We start from the raw sequence: 14,942 nt of genomic DNA, 5'->3' as shown, positions 1-14,942 counted from the left end.
CTGACTTGAATTTTCCTGTTTCAGCTCATCACTTGTTTAAAAAAACAGACTGGGCTCAGTGGCTCACGCCTGTCATCTCAGCACTCTGGGAGGCCGAGGCAGGCTAAACACCTGAGGTCAGGAGTTCGAGACCAGCCTGGACAACATGGCGAAATCCCATCTCTACTAAAAATACCAAAAAATTAGCACACACCTGTAATCCCAACTACTCAGGAGGCTGAGGCAGGAGAATTGCTTGAACCCAGGAGACGGAGGTTGCAGTGAGCCCAGATCACGCCACCGCACTCCAGCCTGGGCAACAGAGCGAGACTGTCTCAATAATAATAATTTCAACATACATATATATATATATATATCCCTGAATAGTGTTTTCTGGGGATTTATTTTTGAGAACTTGATAAAATACACGTTACCATCCTAATCCAGTCTTGATGTGCACAGCCTTCTTCGTCACGTTTCCCATGGTGGTGTGAGTAGCTGCTGTTTGTTCATTTTTATTGCTGAGTGGAGTATGCCACCATGGAGGTAAGGACGCCACCGTGGTGGGCATTTGGAGCTGTTACCAGAATGCCACTGCAGTCTCCCCCACACCTCCTGTGTACACAGCCAGGTTTCTGTGCGATGTGCATCTGGGAGAGGACTCGCTGCATCTTGGGGTATATGTACCTTCTGCTTTCCAGTGAAGACACTTGGAGATGACTGTTCTCACTGTCTCATTCACATCCGTAAGCAGATGGCAGGAGGGTCGCCCTGTATTCGTGCCTACTCTTGCTGCTGCCCGGCTTTGCCTTCCCACCACTCTGCTGGTATTGCCTGTGGCTTCCTGTGCCACTGCCTTGGTAACTGACGCACTGGAGCCTCTTTCCATACGCTTTGTTGGTCAGTTTCCTCATTTTCTTTTACTTTTAATTTTTTTTAAGTAATTCATATACGTACTTAAAAACAGTTCCAATTGGCTTATGATGAAAACCAGCAGATCTGCTTTCTCTTTCCAGCCTCTCCAGAGAACCGTTTGCAGCTTTCTCAATATACTTCTAGTGTTTACTTTCATATTTCTAAATAACGTATAGTGCCATTTCTTAATTTATTGATTTAGATATTCTCTGTTTACTTTGTTTGGATAGATGGTGAAGCATTCTTACACCCTCACACAGTCTGTCCTCACCTCGCCCATCGTCCACATACAGTTAAAGCTCACGTTTTATTAAATCAGTATTCACTGTTACAGTCATCACTGTTTACATGATGATGCCTTCAAAACCATCATTTACCTCTGGGGCAAGTAGTATACTTCATTTTCTTTTCTATGTAACTTTTTGTTTTTCCTGGAATTCATGATTGCCTTGTATTTTTACTTGCCTTATTTTCTATCTTCATGGATTTTTTCCAAATGATTCCAGAATCTGCCACACACCTACCGTTCATTTTTTCCCACCAACTACTCAGCTGTGTCAGGCCATCTGTCCATCCCCCCCCCCACCCCACCCCCTTTTTTGAGACTGAGTCTCTGTCACCCAGGTGCAATCTCGGCCCACTGTAGTCTCCGCCTACTGCATTCAAGTCATTCTCCTGCCTCAACCTCCCAAGTAGCTGGGAACACAGACATGTGCCACCACACCCAGCTAATTTTTGTATTTTTAGGAGAGACATGGTTTTGCCACATTGGCCAGGCTAGTCTCGAACTCCTGACCTCAAGTGACCCACCCACCTCAGCCTCCCAAAGTGTTGGGATTACAGGTGGGAGCCACCACGCCCGGCCTTTGCCCCTTTTTACCTAGAGCTTCTGTCCCCTTGCTTGTGACAGGCCCAGTGGGATGTGTTGCTGACATCCTGGAACCGCCCCCTGGGTTGGAGCTCCTGGCTCCCAAGTTTGCTTTTTTTGTTTTGTTTTGTTTTGTTTCTTTTCCTTTTTTGCTAAATGAGATGCCTACTCCAGGATCTTCCTAAAATAAGATTCACAGAAGGTAAATTTCCTAAGTCTTTGCATGTCTGAAGATGTCTCTGCTGCCCACACTTGATTGATAATTTGGCTGGGTATGAGACTGCATGGGTCATTTTCCCTCTGTCTTTTGAAGACCTTGCTCCATTGGTTTCTACCATACGGCACTGCGGTGGAGAAGCATGCCTTTCATGTATTTTTTCTGTTCAGATGCTTCAAGGGTCAACTTTTTAGTCATCTGTTCAGTCCCCACATTCATTTTCTCGGCACTTGGTGAGCCATTTCAGTCTCAGTGAATGACGTACTCCAGTTCTGGTTATTTCTCTCATCATCTCCTCTCCTCTATTTTCTCTCTTCCCTCTTTCTGGAAGCCTTGCCGGCAGGCACTTGGAGCACTTGGATGGATAGACCCTGCTGGATAGTGGTAGGCACAAAGCCCCCTGCTTTGTGGGGTCCCAGGTGTCAGTGCAGGGAAGGCTGCTCTGGGGCGCAGACCATTCCGCAGGGGGTGCAGGGCAGGGATTAGATGAGCCTGGGCTCCTGAGGGCAGAGGCTGGGGACCACCTTGAGTGTGCAGATCATTCCTCGAACATCTGAGCTGTGAGTCGCCCCCCTGGCACCTCCAGAGAGCACATGTCAGAGAGCTGACTAGATCCGGGGTGGGCCATTTGGGGAGTCCTCTGTACCTCACCACACCCCGCCCTCTTCCCACTTCTGTTCGACACCTCCACCCCACCTTTTGGCAGATGACAGACTGTAGAGTAAACAGCAGATGCGTCTGGCAATGCATGCAGTGGAGGAAAGAAGACAGAGCACGGGAGGTGGGACAGGGCGAGGTGGAGCTGGGGCACCGAGGCAGAGGATAGCCAGGATGTGCCTGTGGCCAGCAGTGCCTGCAGTGTTCGGCAGAGGGGAGGGGAGGGCTCTGCGTGGTGGGCATGGGACTGGATGCCTCTGGCTCCTAAAGAGTGCCACCGGCTCTGGAGGGGTGTGCCAGGGAGGGGCTTTCATGCCGTTCAGGCAGGGGTAGGTAGGAACTAGATGGTGGCCAAGGGCAGGTTACCCTCCCTGGCTCAGCTGTCACTTCTGCAGAAAGGGACAGGAACACACACATTTGGCTACTGGCCTCACAGGCAACTTCTAGAGTCTGCCTGGCCCTTTATACCACAGGCCGTGTCTAGGGGACAGAACCAGGGGACCCAGGGCATGGCGATGTTCTGAGCAGGGAAGGTGCACAGGGAGCCGTGGGGACAGTGTAAGCCCCTGGGCCTTAGGACGGGGGCCTCGGTCAGCTCCTCAGGGTCCCCCAGGCGCAGTGCCCGTTGCACCATTTTGTTGCAAGATGCAGAGCCGCTGGACCGGCACTGCTAATGAGAACATGCATGTTTCTGCACACACCTGCCTCCCTGGTGTGGTTCCCCAGCAGCTGTCCCTGCAGCGGGAGGCCTTGGTCCAGAAGGGTTATCTGGGAAATGGACGCAGGAAGGACAGGTGAGGCTGACAGGCTTGGTGATTCCAGGGACCATGAGGGTTTCGGCTGGTTCAGGTGCCCCTTGCCCCCACCGTTGCCCCTGTTGGTGCCTGCTGGGCCTTCTGTGCACAGAAGTCCTTGGCAAAGGAGAGAGCCAGGCCTGGGGCGGTAAAGGAGAAAGTGTCACCTCCAGTGCTCTGAGGGCCCCAGACTTAGATGGCTTTCAAATGAGTGTCTGTCTTCAGCAGCTCACCCTCCCAGCTTTTTCAGAAACCAAAGAGTAAATTGCTCATGGCTCTTCTAAGTGGCTTGCACACGAAAAACCTAAGTCATTGCAATGGCTGGACCCAGAAAACCGAGCCCTCTCCTCTCCTCCTCCCTGTCTCTGGCCCCTAGCTCTGCCGCAGTTGTACCGGGGTCTCAGTGTCCCCTCAAGACACTGCCCCAGCAGGCGCAGGCAGAGAGGCCTTTGTTCCCCTCAGCTGTGTCCTGTAGAGAGGATGCCGCTGTCGGACACGTGAAAACTGAGCTGGCTGCCACCCTAACCCATGATGGTCAGTAGGTCGTGTGCCATCTGGGGCTACTAGAGCCGGCCCACTGTGTACACCACACGTGCCCGCTGGGTGCTCTGGGCTCCTTCTGCACTCCACTGGCAACCGCTTATCTTTTAGAGCCGGGTCTTAAAGGTGGAGAGGTCTGACCAAGGGGCGGTCACTCACACTGGCATTCCAACGGAGGGCATGGCCCGTGCAGGGACCAGGGGTGATGTACCTGTGTGCTCCTACCTGCAGACCATGACGGGGCTGGGGAGGGGAGGGCCCAGGCCGCATAGGGAAGGCGGCAGGTGGATGCCACAGCCTCTCCACGGCAGAGGCCCCAAGCTTCGCGGGGCGAGGAGGCTGTCATACAGAAAGGTCGCTGCCAGGGAGAAGGGACTCAGAGAAGGGAGCCTGTGCCTGTGGCCCATGCTGCCCTCACCACCAGGCTCCTGCCTTCGAGTGGTCAGGGACCATCTGAACCCCCAGGGGACCTGGGTATGGGGTTGGTGTCGACCGTGTCCTGGCCCTTCCCATGGTGCCGGCTTCACCTCAGTTCCTCCGCACTCTGGTGCTGACCTGGCATTTGCGGTTATGTGCCCTAGTGGCAGCTGCTTGAGCTTGGCTGCCAAGACCCACGGTATGGTCAGACCATGTGCAGCCGAGGAATGAGTTCCTCCCAGGAGGGGGAAAGCCCTCAGGGGTCCGTGTGGCCGTAACTCACAGGGTCATTGGCTGGGGCTAGGAGGGCAAGCCTTTCTGTTGGTTGACGCATCACACTGTGGTTTTCTGTGTTCAGAAGAAACCCTCACACTGGCCTGTCTCCATCCATTTGGTCAAGGCCCCACAGGCGTGGGGAGCGGAAGTCCATGCAGCCCGATGCCTCCCCTGGACACAGGGTCAGCTAGGAAGGCATGGATGGCCTCTTTTCTGAGCAGTCAGGGCCTTGTGAGCCCGAGGCGGGAGACAGAAGCCTGCCCCGGCCCCCTCGGGCCCTTACTCCCTGGCCCGTGGTCATTTTTGGTTCTAAAGCATTTGTCTCACCTGCTACCTGAAGAAGGTCCCACCCTCTGGCCCTTGAGGCCCTGAGTGCCCAGGAGCTGCTGCCATCAGCACGGATGGGTGGTACCAGGCAGGCGATGGGTGCAGGGTGGTACCAGGCAGGCGATGGGTGCAGGGTGGTACCAGGCAGGCGATGGGTGCAGGGTGCTCGGGGAGGGCCAGGTGTGCCTTGGGGCGTGTGAAGAGGGAGCCTGGAGCAGGGAAGCTGAGGCCTGCTCTCGCCCCTGCTGACCACAGCTTGTCTGGCCCCTGGAGACCAGCCGTGCCTGACTCTGGGGTTGTCAGCTCAGTCCTGCCGGGTCCTCCCTCCACCCTATCTGCTGGGAGCTCCTCAAGGGCAGGGTCTGGGCCTGCCAGGCCACAGAGAACACCGGGCAGATGACAGCTGCCTGTCCCTTCCTCAGCAGTCTGCATGCAGTAGTGCTGGCCTTGCTGTCTGTCCCTGGAGCCATCACTGGCACCCCCACCTGCTTTAGAGCTGCCCCCGCTGAGGCTTTCTGACATGTCCCCCTAGGCGGGGGTGGCCTGCAGTGACACCGTACGACTTGCCAGGCACTGTGCCTCCCTCCCCATAGGGAGGTGTGCGGTCAGATCAGGGCAGCTGCCAGCAGATGCCAGGAAGCGCTTTGTGTTCCCTGGGGTCCCCCCATGCCCCCCCATCCCCTTCCGGCTCAGGGCAGTGTGGGTAACTTCCATGTTGCCATCTGGGGAGTCCTGGCGGTGGGTCAGGGCCCTTCTAGAGCTGCTCCCCCGGGCAGTGAGGGGCCCTGTGGGCTCCTAGGCTGCCAGCCCGGCCCTGGTTCTCCTTGACCTGAGGCCCACCCACCCCGGCACGGGCAGGAGCCAGGAGGAGGAACCGTATAAGAATGACTGCAGCCTCCCCAGGGCTGACCCCACACACACACTGGGCACACCTGCAGCTGCCGCCACATTTTACCCACCTGTCCAGTGTCCTGACGCCTCCAGCCCGGCGTCATCGCGAGCCTCAGGCTCCATGCTGGGCTCCTGCCGTGCAGGGGACGGTGGGAGGTGGAGCCTTCCTTGGGTCGCTTCTCCCTTGTGCAGGCACCCTTACGTACTGTGCAAAGCGTTGGCGTCTTGGGGGACAACCTGCCAAGTAGAGTTGGAGACTGTATAAGTCATGGCTTCCCTTGGGGTCCTGGGCTGGATGGTCCACTGGGCCCAACCACCAGGCCTTGGTAGGACCCTGGGACTGGGACTGGAGGTGACCCTCCCTGACCCCTGCCCACCCTCTGCTCCTGCTGAGTGGCTCCTTGGGTGGCACCGTGCCCAGGCTATAAACAGCTGGTGAACACTGCTGGTCTCAGGCAGCTGTGGCTCTGGGACCTCCCTGGATGAGGTATTGGCGGCTTCACCCACCAGCAGGAAAAAGTCAGGTTGTCCCTCCAGAGGAGCCAGGCCAGGCACTGCAGGGCACTGTGGTGATCACCCTGGGTAGCCATGTGACCGTGGCATGCTCCTTGGCATCGCTGATACCGGGTTTTGAAACGGCTGTTGGAGATCTAAATGCAGGCGTTGGTTGGCCTCAGAGGTGAAGCCCAAAGCCCTGTAGTGGGGACTTTGACTCCGAGCAGCCCTAGTAGCACCCCTCATGCTGCCACAGCCCTCACCTCCTCTCCCCGTCTCCTTGCAGGAAGTTCTACTACATCACCCTGCTACGAGACCCCGTGTCCCGCTACCTGAGTGAGTGGCGGCATGTGCAGAGGGGTGCCACGTGGAAGACGTCGTTGCACATGTGTGACGGGCGCACGCCCACGCCCGAGGAGCTGCCGCCCTGCTACGAGGGCACGGACTGGTCAGGCTGCACGCTGCAGGAGTTCATGGACTGCCCGTACAACCTGGCCAACAACCGCCAGGTGCGCATGCTGGCCGACCTGAGCCTGGTGGGCTGCTACAACCTGTCGTTCATCCCCGAGGGCAAGCGAGCCCAGCTGCTGCTTGAGAGCGCCAAGAAGAACCTGCGGGGCATGGCCTTCTTCGGCCTGACCGAGTTCCAGCGCAAGACGCAGTACCTGTTCGAGCGGACGTTCAACCTCAAGTTCATCCGGCCCTTCATGCAGTACAACAGCACGCGGGCGGGCGGCGTGGAGGTGGACGAGGACACCATCCGGCGCATCGAGGAGCTCAACGACCTGGACATGCAGCTGTATGACTACGCCAAGGACCTCTTCCAGCAGCGCTACCAGTACAAGCGGCAGCTGGAGCGCAGGGAGCAGCGCCTGAGGAGCCGCGAGGAGCGCCTGCTGCACCGGGCCAAGGAGGCACTGCCACGGGAGGACGCTGAGGAGCCGGGCCGCGTGCCCACCGAGGACTACATGAGCCACATCATTGAGAAGTGGTAGTGGCGGTGGTGGCCACAGGGAGGCCTCTTGGGGGGTGTGGGGGTTAAAACAGGACAGACAACAGGTCCACCCAAGACTGTCACGGGGAGAGTGTCCCACACCTGCCCCCCAGAGGGAGCTGTGTCCTGAAAATAAACAGAACAGGGACATAGTAGGGCTGGGTGGGGATGGGGGCTTGAGGAATGGACAGGTGCAGCCAGTGGGTCAGAGGAAGGCATGCTCGGAGGATGCCATGGGCAGGGCAGGGCCTCCAGAGCAGGGGTTGTGCCTGCTCTCCTGGTCCCCTTGGATTTATCACAAAAACTGAAGGTTTGCACAAGAGACAAGGACAGCAGAAAGTGGACCTGCCAGGCCAGGAGCGTGTCCCTCACCAACTATGCACACGGCACTCGCTCTTAGCTCCTCTGTCCAGGCTACTAGGAGTGAGACCAGCTTCTGGCAACTGCCCCAGTTCCAGGCCATCCCATAGGCCCTCCCCTTCTGGCTGTCCCCAAAGCCCCAAGGCCTGGGGAGCCCCCAGCTCACCCAAGGTCAGGGCCCACCCCCATCTGAGGCAGAGAAGACTCGAGTCCAGCCCCCAGGAGGCCCACTCCGCTCTGGCCCATGGTTCTGCTTCATGCTTTGGGTCAGGAGGCCAAAGCTGATGTTCAGGCCCCACCCACTCCCCACAGTCCTCAGACCAAGGAGGGGTTTGGGGAGTGGGCCCAAGCTGCATTGCCGGCCTTCTGTGGGCCGACTGGCAGCCCACGAGTGGGGAGGCTTTGGTCGGAGATGCTGCCACTTGTGCCTGAGTCCCCGGCTGGCCTTTGGAGGTGACCCAGGCAGACCTGGCTCAGACTGGAAGGGCTGGGGACCGAGCCCTCCCCTGCCTCTGTTCTCCTTTCTGACCCACTGGGATTTGCTAGCAGGCTGCCCAGCCCCATCACCGAGACACATACTCAAGAGCTCAAATACCACTGCTGCCGCCAGCGTGTGGATTCAGTTCATCAGGCTTCCATCGGCTGGAGCGTGGGACCATAGCCCCTGCCCAAGAGCCATACCCTTGGACCACAGTGGCTCTGGATGGCCAGGAATGAGGACTTGAGCATTCAGATTCTCAACTAGCCTTGACAAAACAGCTGTAGGTGCCCTCCCTGACACCAGATCCTCAGCCCTCCCCACCCTGGCTCTCCTTGCATTTCCCCGTGCTGCCCACCCCCTGGCAAAAGGCTGGCCAAGCTCTGTTCCCAGTAGCCCCACAGGTTTCCCCACTGGCTGCAGTGGCCCTAGTAAAAGCCATGTTGCATATCTGTTGTAAGCATGTGCCCTGTCCCCAGGTGTCTCTAGGAAGGCCCTCACAGGTGCCGTGGGTCCCCCAGAGGGCAGACTGGTGTGCTCAGGCCGCAAGCTGACTCAGATGTAGGGCAGTGGGCTCTGCAAGCTGCCTGGCTGGGGTTGGCAGGGGCCCTCTCTCCTGCCCCAGCTTTCACTCAGCCCCCGCAGCTGCCCCACTGTGGGCTGGAGATATGGGTTACCACGGGCTTGGGAGCAAGCGCCTGCTGCAGCACAGGAAGGTGAGGATGTGGTCAGATGAGGTTGCTACCCCTGGAGGTGTGGTATACGGCCCCACCCTCAGGCCTCCTACACTGGCCCCATTTTACTTTGGGGTCCAAGGACAGGGCGGTCAACAGGGTAGGGTGGGCAGCGTGCTAGCCAGGGTCACCTCCCTGGGTGGATGCATCACACTAAGGAAGTGAGTGCCAAGGGGATGTGGTGGTGTGGTTCTTTCAGAGGGAGGTCAGGGTCAATGGGAATCTGCTGGGACACTCAGCACTGGGGTGGGTGCACTCCTGGGAGGGAGGAGGAGCGTGTTCCGGGGAGCCTGGGGTCTTGCACAAGCCACATGGGGCACCTTGGCCTCCTGGGAGGAGGTGGACACCCAGCCAGAGGCCTGGCTCAAGGTGGCCTCACCTGGCCATGGGCTTCCTGGGTGCTCCAGCCCGAGCGCAGGTTGTTTTGTACATATTGGAGTATGTGTTAACTTATGCCCCGCATCCCAACTCACATGGAAGCACGGGTCTCATCTCAGTCTCTCCGCTGCATTTGGAAAGCAGTCTCCTCTCGGGCCTGCGCCAGGCTGAGGTATCCTGAGGTGGTGGCAACTGGCAGTGCCCTCAGCCCCCAAGTGTCCAGCCTGGCACTTCCCGTTCAGGCCACCTGCTTTGGGTCAACGGTTCCTTTGCCAGCAGCATCTCCTAAATTGTAAGGACTCTGTCCACCCAGGGCCCTCCCAGGGCTGCGAGGACGGAAGCAGGCAGGCCGTGGAGCTAACAGCTTAGTCACCAGGACCCCCAGACCTGCAAACGTCCCTTTCCCGGAGGGGGAAGCCAGGAACAGCAGAACTGCCCACGAAACAAGGCTGTGAACTTTTCGGGAACTGGAACTGTTTAACTTGAGCCCAGGATCGTTTAAAGCTTTATTTATTTATAGCTTCTTCTTAAAAAAAAAAGTGTTGAGAAGAAATGTTTTGGTTATTCATACAAAAAAAACATGAGTTGATGATGGAAAAGCAAGTCATAATCATCTAATTGTTTTTGTCTAGGTCGAGAATGAATGTTAGCCGATGAAATAAACTCTGACAAGGAGTGGTGGGCGTGCTGTGGTCTCTGCGGCATAGCTGCTCCTCCCAGTGGGGGTCTCACACCAAGTCCCAAGGGTGGGGTGTGTTGCACAGGTGCAGGGGGCTCAGTGAGGACAGTCACATTAAGGCATTCTGAAAGAAAAAAATGGGACTTTGTCATCACCATAAAGAGTAACCATTTATTCATCATCAGTGACAGTATTTGGGAAGATGACACCCAGTTGAGAGGGAGGCAGGCGCCACTGAGTTACATTCTCATTAACCTCCTCCCTCCCTGTCTTTTGAAATTTTGGAAGATTTCAAATGACAAAGAGGGTGGAGGAATAGTTCATGGACACCCACATGCTCTTAGCCTAAATTCTTCACCTTCTTTTATCCTGTGCCCACACTTTCTCATACACGCACACATGCGCATGCCTTTCTGAAACATCTGAAAGTAGATTGTGATCATCAGAATACCACACTTCTAAATCCATCAGCTCGTGTCTCCTAAGGATGTTCTGCCACAAAACTCAACCCTGTTGTCCCAGCCCCCACATTTTATAACAATACAATATTTCCCAATATCCAGATCTTCCGCTTGTTCTAGAGATGTCTTCGGAGCATTTCGTAGCCCCAGGACCACACGATCCTCTGTGTGCCTCTCCTGTCTCCTTGAATGGAGGAGAGAGTCTCGGCCACCCCTTCTTTTTTCCAATCTTTCTTAGGATTGACTTATTTGACTAATACGGGCCAGTTGTCTTAAAAGGTCTGCAGATGCAAGTTTCCTAGTGGTCAGATTTGGTGACATTGGGCAGGAAGGCCCTCGGGCGAGGCACGTTCCGTCAGCCCAGGTGCCTTGTAGCTCTGTTCCCTGGATGGGGGAAGTCCAGCCTCCCTGCTGGGGCCCTGGGGAAAACCAGCCATAGTGGTCACCTGCCAGCTCGTATCTGCCACCATCCCAGTGACAAAGGTCACCGTGGTGTTTCTAGGAGGGTCAAGGCTTATACCCGCCACCATCCCAGTGACAAAGGTCACCAGGGTGTTTCTGGGAGAGTCACGGCACAAGCAGGGCGGGAGTCAGAACGAGCCAGAAGGAGGCTGGGTGCAGTGGCTCACACCCAGCACTTTGGGAGGCTGAGGCAGGCAGATCACTGGAGGTCAGGAGTTCAAGACCAGCCTGGCCAACACGGTAAAACCCTGTCTCTACCAAAAACATAGAAAATCATCCAGGCGTGGTGGCACATGCCTGTAATCCTAGCTACTGGAGAGGCTGAGGCAGGAGAATCGCTTGAACCCGGGAGGTGGAGGTTGCAGTGAGCCGAGATCGTGCCACTGCACTCCAGCCTGGGCAACAGAGTGAGGCTTCATCTCAAAAAATAAATAAAGGAAGTCCACCTGAGCCAAAGACCCAGGAGGCTCGAGTCTGCCCCCTGCCCAGCCCTCATCCCCACTTCCTGCCCACTGCCACACAGTCCTGTGAGCGTCAGGCTCACCGGATCCTCCAAGGTCCCCTACCCCCTTCTGTCCTGCCAGGGAAACCCACATCTGTCCTTGCTCCTGGGCCTCTGGGTTTGGACAAAGGCAGCTCCTCCACCACCCAGCCTCGTGGCCAGCACCACATGCCTTATCCCTCCTGTCCCAGCGTTCCATCTTCACACAAGATGCTCCAGCCATGGCCAGCCACGTTCCCATCCCTGGATGGGCCTACTGGGCCTGCTCCCCACTGCTCCCCTTGGGCTTCATGCCAAAGCCATCAGGCCAGTATCAGTCCTCACACCCTGCTCAGCTGGGGGCACCTCTGCACACAGCGCTGGGTTCTCTTCCTCGGGGAAGCTGGGCCCCCACGACCCCTACCTAGGTGTGGTCTCCCAGGTGCCTGGCTTGGGACCCCTGGTCCCCTTCATTGTGGCACAGAGAGGAGCCCATCCTCAGGCCACCCTCGCAAAGGTGGGAGCCCCAAGACCTCTCCCGGGAGTGTACACCTGGACTTGGGGAGCTTCCAGACTAGGAGGACTCAGGGGGCACACAGTGTATTCATGACATGAGAACACCTTCCTAGGAGGGCCTCACCTCAGGGCTCCAAGGACAGCCCTGCAGGGAGAGCCTGGGTCTGGCTCCCTGACATGTAGCGGCAGCAGCAGAGAAACTTACAGGAGTCGCTTTGTCAGATCAGGTCTTGGGTTCCAAGTGGACCGCTGGCTGCTGTTCGCTCCTGTGCCTCCATTTCCTTCTCTGTGAAATGGGAAAGCTGGGCCAGGCGCAGTGGCTCACACCTGTAATCTCAGCACTTTGGGAGGCCTAGGCCGGCGGGTCACCTGAGGCCAGGAGTTTGAGACCAGCCTGGCCAACATGGCAAAACCCCATCTCTATTAAAAATATAAAAAATTAGCCAAGAGTGGTGGCGGGCACCTGTCATACCCACTACTCGGGAGACTGAGGCAGGAGAATCACTTGAACCCAGGAGGCAGAGGTTGCAGTGAGCCAAGATCATGCCACTGCACTCCAGCCGGGCAACAGACTTCACCTCAAAAAAAAAAAGGAGGAAGGCTGCCGTGAGGATCCCGCTGCATCAGGGGAGCCGGCCTGGCCCCACACCTGCCCACAAAGGCGGACGAAATGCGGACCACAAATGAGCCACCTGGGGGGCTTGTTGAAAGCACAGAATCCTGGCCCCACCCACTGCCTTGCAGCTGCCAAGCAAAACCAGGTGGGCCCAGCCTCTCCTGTGGGCACACCCACGCACTGTCCCTCTCTCTCCCCTTTCTTTCCCCGAAAGGGCCATGACAGTTTTCCATGCAACCCTGCCTGGCCCTGCCATCCTGCTCCCAGCCCCACGCTGAGAGGACGCCTGTCTGCTTCCCTCCTGCCAGCCCTGCTCCCTGCTGCCTCTCACTGGCCTCCAGCTCTGTCTGCACGAACACTCCCAGCTCAGCCCCGGGCCTCGGGCTTCAGGTAGGACCTGGGCTCCTGGGGCAGATCCAGAGGAGGGTCTGAATTCACTACTAAAATTCACTACTGAATACAAAAACTTAGCTGGGCGTGGTGGCGGGCACCTGTAGTCCCAGCTACTCGGGAGGCTGAGGCAGGAGAATGGTGTGAAGAGTTTGCCTCCAAGATCGTGCCACTGCACTCCAGCCTGGACAACAGAGCCAGACTCCATCTCAAAAAAAAAAAAAACTACCTACATCCTGTTAGGTCAGTCATCCCCCTAGCAGGGACAGGGTGTTCACACACGGTCCCCCTCACCCCGCCTTGAAGAGAGGTCATTGGTCTCACCAGGACCGCCAGCCTCTGCCCTCAGCAGCTCCACTGCAGGGGTGTCCAGGGCAGCCGGAACTCAGAGTCTAGTCTCTTGGCTCGGGCGAGACACAGAGACCCCTTCTGGGACCCAGTCTGTCCCCTCTGATGCCCTGCTCTGAGCCCCCACCTCAGCCCCAGGTCCCCCTTGCACCTCAGCCGTGTCTGAGCGCCCACTGCCGTGTCTGCTGCACTGCACCCCGCCAGGCCTGCCAGACGCCCCTCGCAGGATTCCAGGCAGGTGCCACGGCCCGCCTCCCAGCGCCCGGCCCTGGCAGAGGCCACAGCCATGGAGGGCTGAGGTGGGGTGTCTTCCCTTTCACCTGTGCCCCCAGACTTCCCCAACTCTTGCACATCCTCACTGTCCCCTGCGACAGGGCGTCCTCACTGCCCTGTCCTCCCACCCCACTCTGTGGCTCCTCGGAACTCTGGGATTTCCATGCAAGAGGAAGCCTGGGGACTTCGGAAAACCCTTTTCTTTCTCAAACAAAAAGCCAGGCATTCAAGACAAGCCTCTCCAAGACTCCAGGGAGTCGGCCTGGAGCCGCGTGGCTCAGGCTTAGGAACGCTTCTTTGTTCCCCGCGGTGCCCGCCCAGCCCAGAAGCCGCGAAGGCCCGGTCCCAGGCCGGGGAGCACCAGGCAATGTTGTTCATGGGGGCTGAGCGGGTGGGCTCACTGCTGCCAGCGTCCTCTGCCTCAGGCGCAGGAAGAGCTGGAAGGGGCCCTCGGCTCCTCCGGGAGAAGGACTTCCAGGAGAGCTGGCTGAGCTAACAAAGGCCGCTTGTGTGACTCATGCGTTTGCTTAGGAAGCGGCCCTGCGCAGCCTGGCTGCTACTTCTGGTGCCGCTTGGGAAGTGGCCTGAAGTCGGTCCCTTTCTGGCGGGCACTCCATGAAGGCAGAGGTTTTCAGCCTGGAATATCTGAAACTCAGGCATGGTGGCAGAGCCTGCTAGCTGTGCCTTGGTAGCTGTTCTTCCCTCCTTTCTTAGCAGTAGAACCACTACGTATCAGCGGTGACACAGCCAGCCAGGATCGAGACTCCACTTCCCAGCCCCCTTTACAATGGCCTGTGTTGTCACTACACTCTGTGGCCAACAGTGTGCAAGAGGAAATGTTCCTTGCCACTTTGGGAGACAAGCCTGAAAAAAAAGTAACTTCCTCCCTTGCTCCCACTGAATGGCTACAATGAGGATATGATGACTGGAGCTCAAGCAGCCATGTTGGACCATGAAGTAGATGCCATGTGGTGAGGGTGCTTGAGCAACAAGATAGGTCCTTGATGATTGGGGAACCACCCTAATAGCTGTGGGATGCCTACCTTAAGACTTTATCCATGTAAAATAGAAATGTGTGTTCTGGCCAGGTGCGGTGGCTCACATCTGTAATCCCAGCACTTTGGGATGCCAAGGCAGGTGGATCACCTGAGGTCAGGAGTTCAAGACCAGCCTGGCCAATATAGTGAAACCCCGTCTCTACTAAAAATACAAAAATTAGCTGGGCGTGGTGGCACGCACCTGTAGTCCCAGCTACTCAGGAGGCTGAGGCAGGAGAATCACTTGAACTCGGGAGGCAAAGGTTGCAGTTAACTGAGATCATGCCACTGCACTCCAGCCTGGGTAACAGAGTGAGACTCTGTCTGAAAAAACAAAAGAAAGAAAGAAAGAAATGTGT

At 57.1% G+C, this 14,942-nt stretch overlaps 1 protein-coding gene across 1 annotated transcript in view; it reads left to right on the top strand.

Moving 5' to 3' along the window:
• Positions 1-9,995, top strand: part of HS6ST1 (heparan sulfate 6-O-sulfotransferase 1) — a 53,304-nt gene extending 43,309 nt beyond the window's left edge. Inside the window, exon 2 of the mRNA XM_033231915.1 lies at positions 6,663-9,995. Within this exon, the coding sequence (XP_033087806.1) occupies positions 6,663-7,371 (709 nt within the window). The 3' untranslated portion in view covers positions 7,372-9,995. The remainder of the gene's footprint in view (positions 1-6,662) is intronic.
• The last annotated feature ends 4,947 nt before the right edge of the window (positions 9,996-14,942 follow it).

This window comes from Trachypithecus francoisi, unplaced genomic scaffold (assembly GCF_009764315.1).
Source record: "Trachypithecus francoisi isolate TF-2019V2 unplaced genomic scaffold, Tfra_2.0 Lachesis_group13, whole genome shotgun sequence".
Taxonomy (NCBI): Eukaryota; Metazoa; Chordata; class Mammalia; order Primates; family Cercopithecidae; genus Trachypithecus; species Trachypithecus francoisi.
Note: the sequence above shows the minus strand (reverse complement) of the source record. Positions and strands in the feature narration are given on the sequence as shown.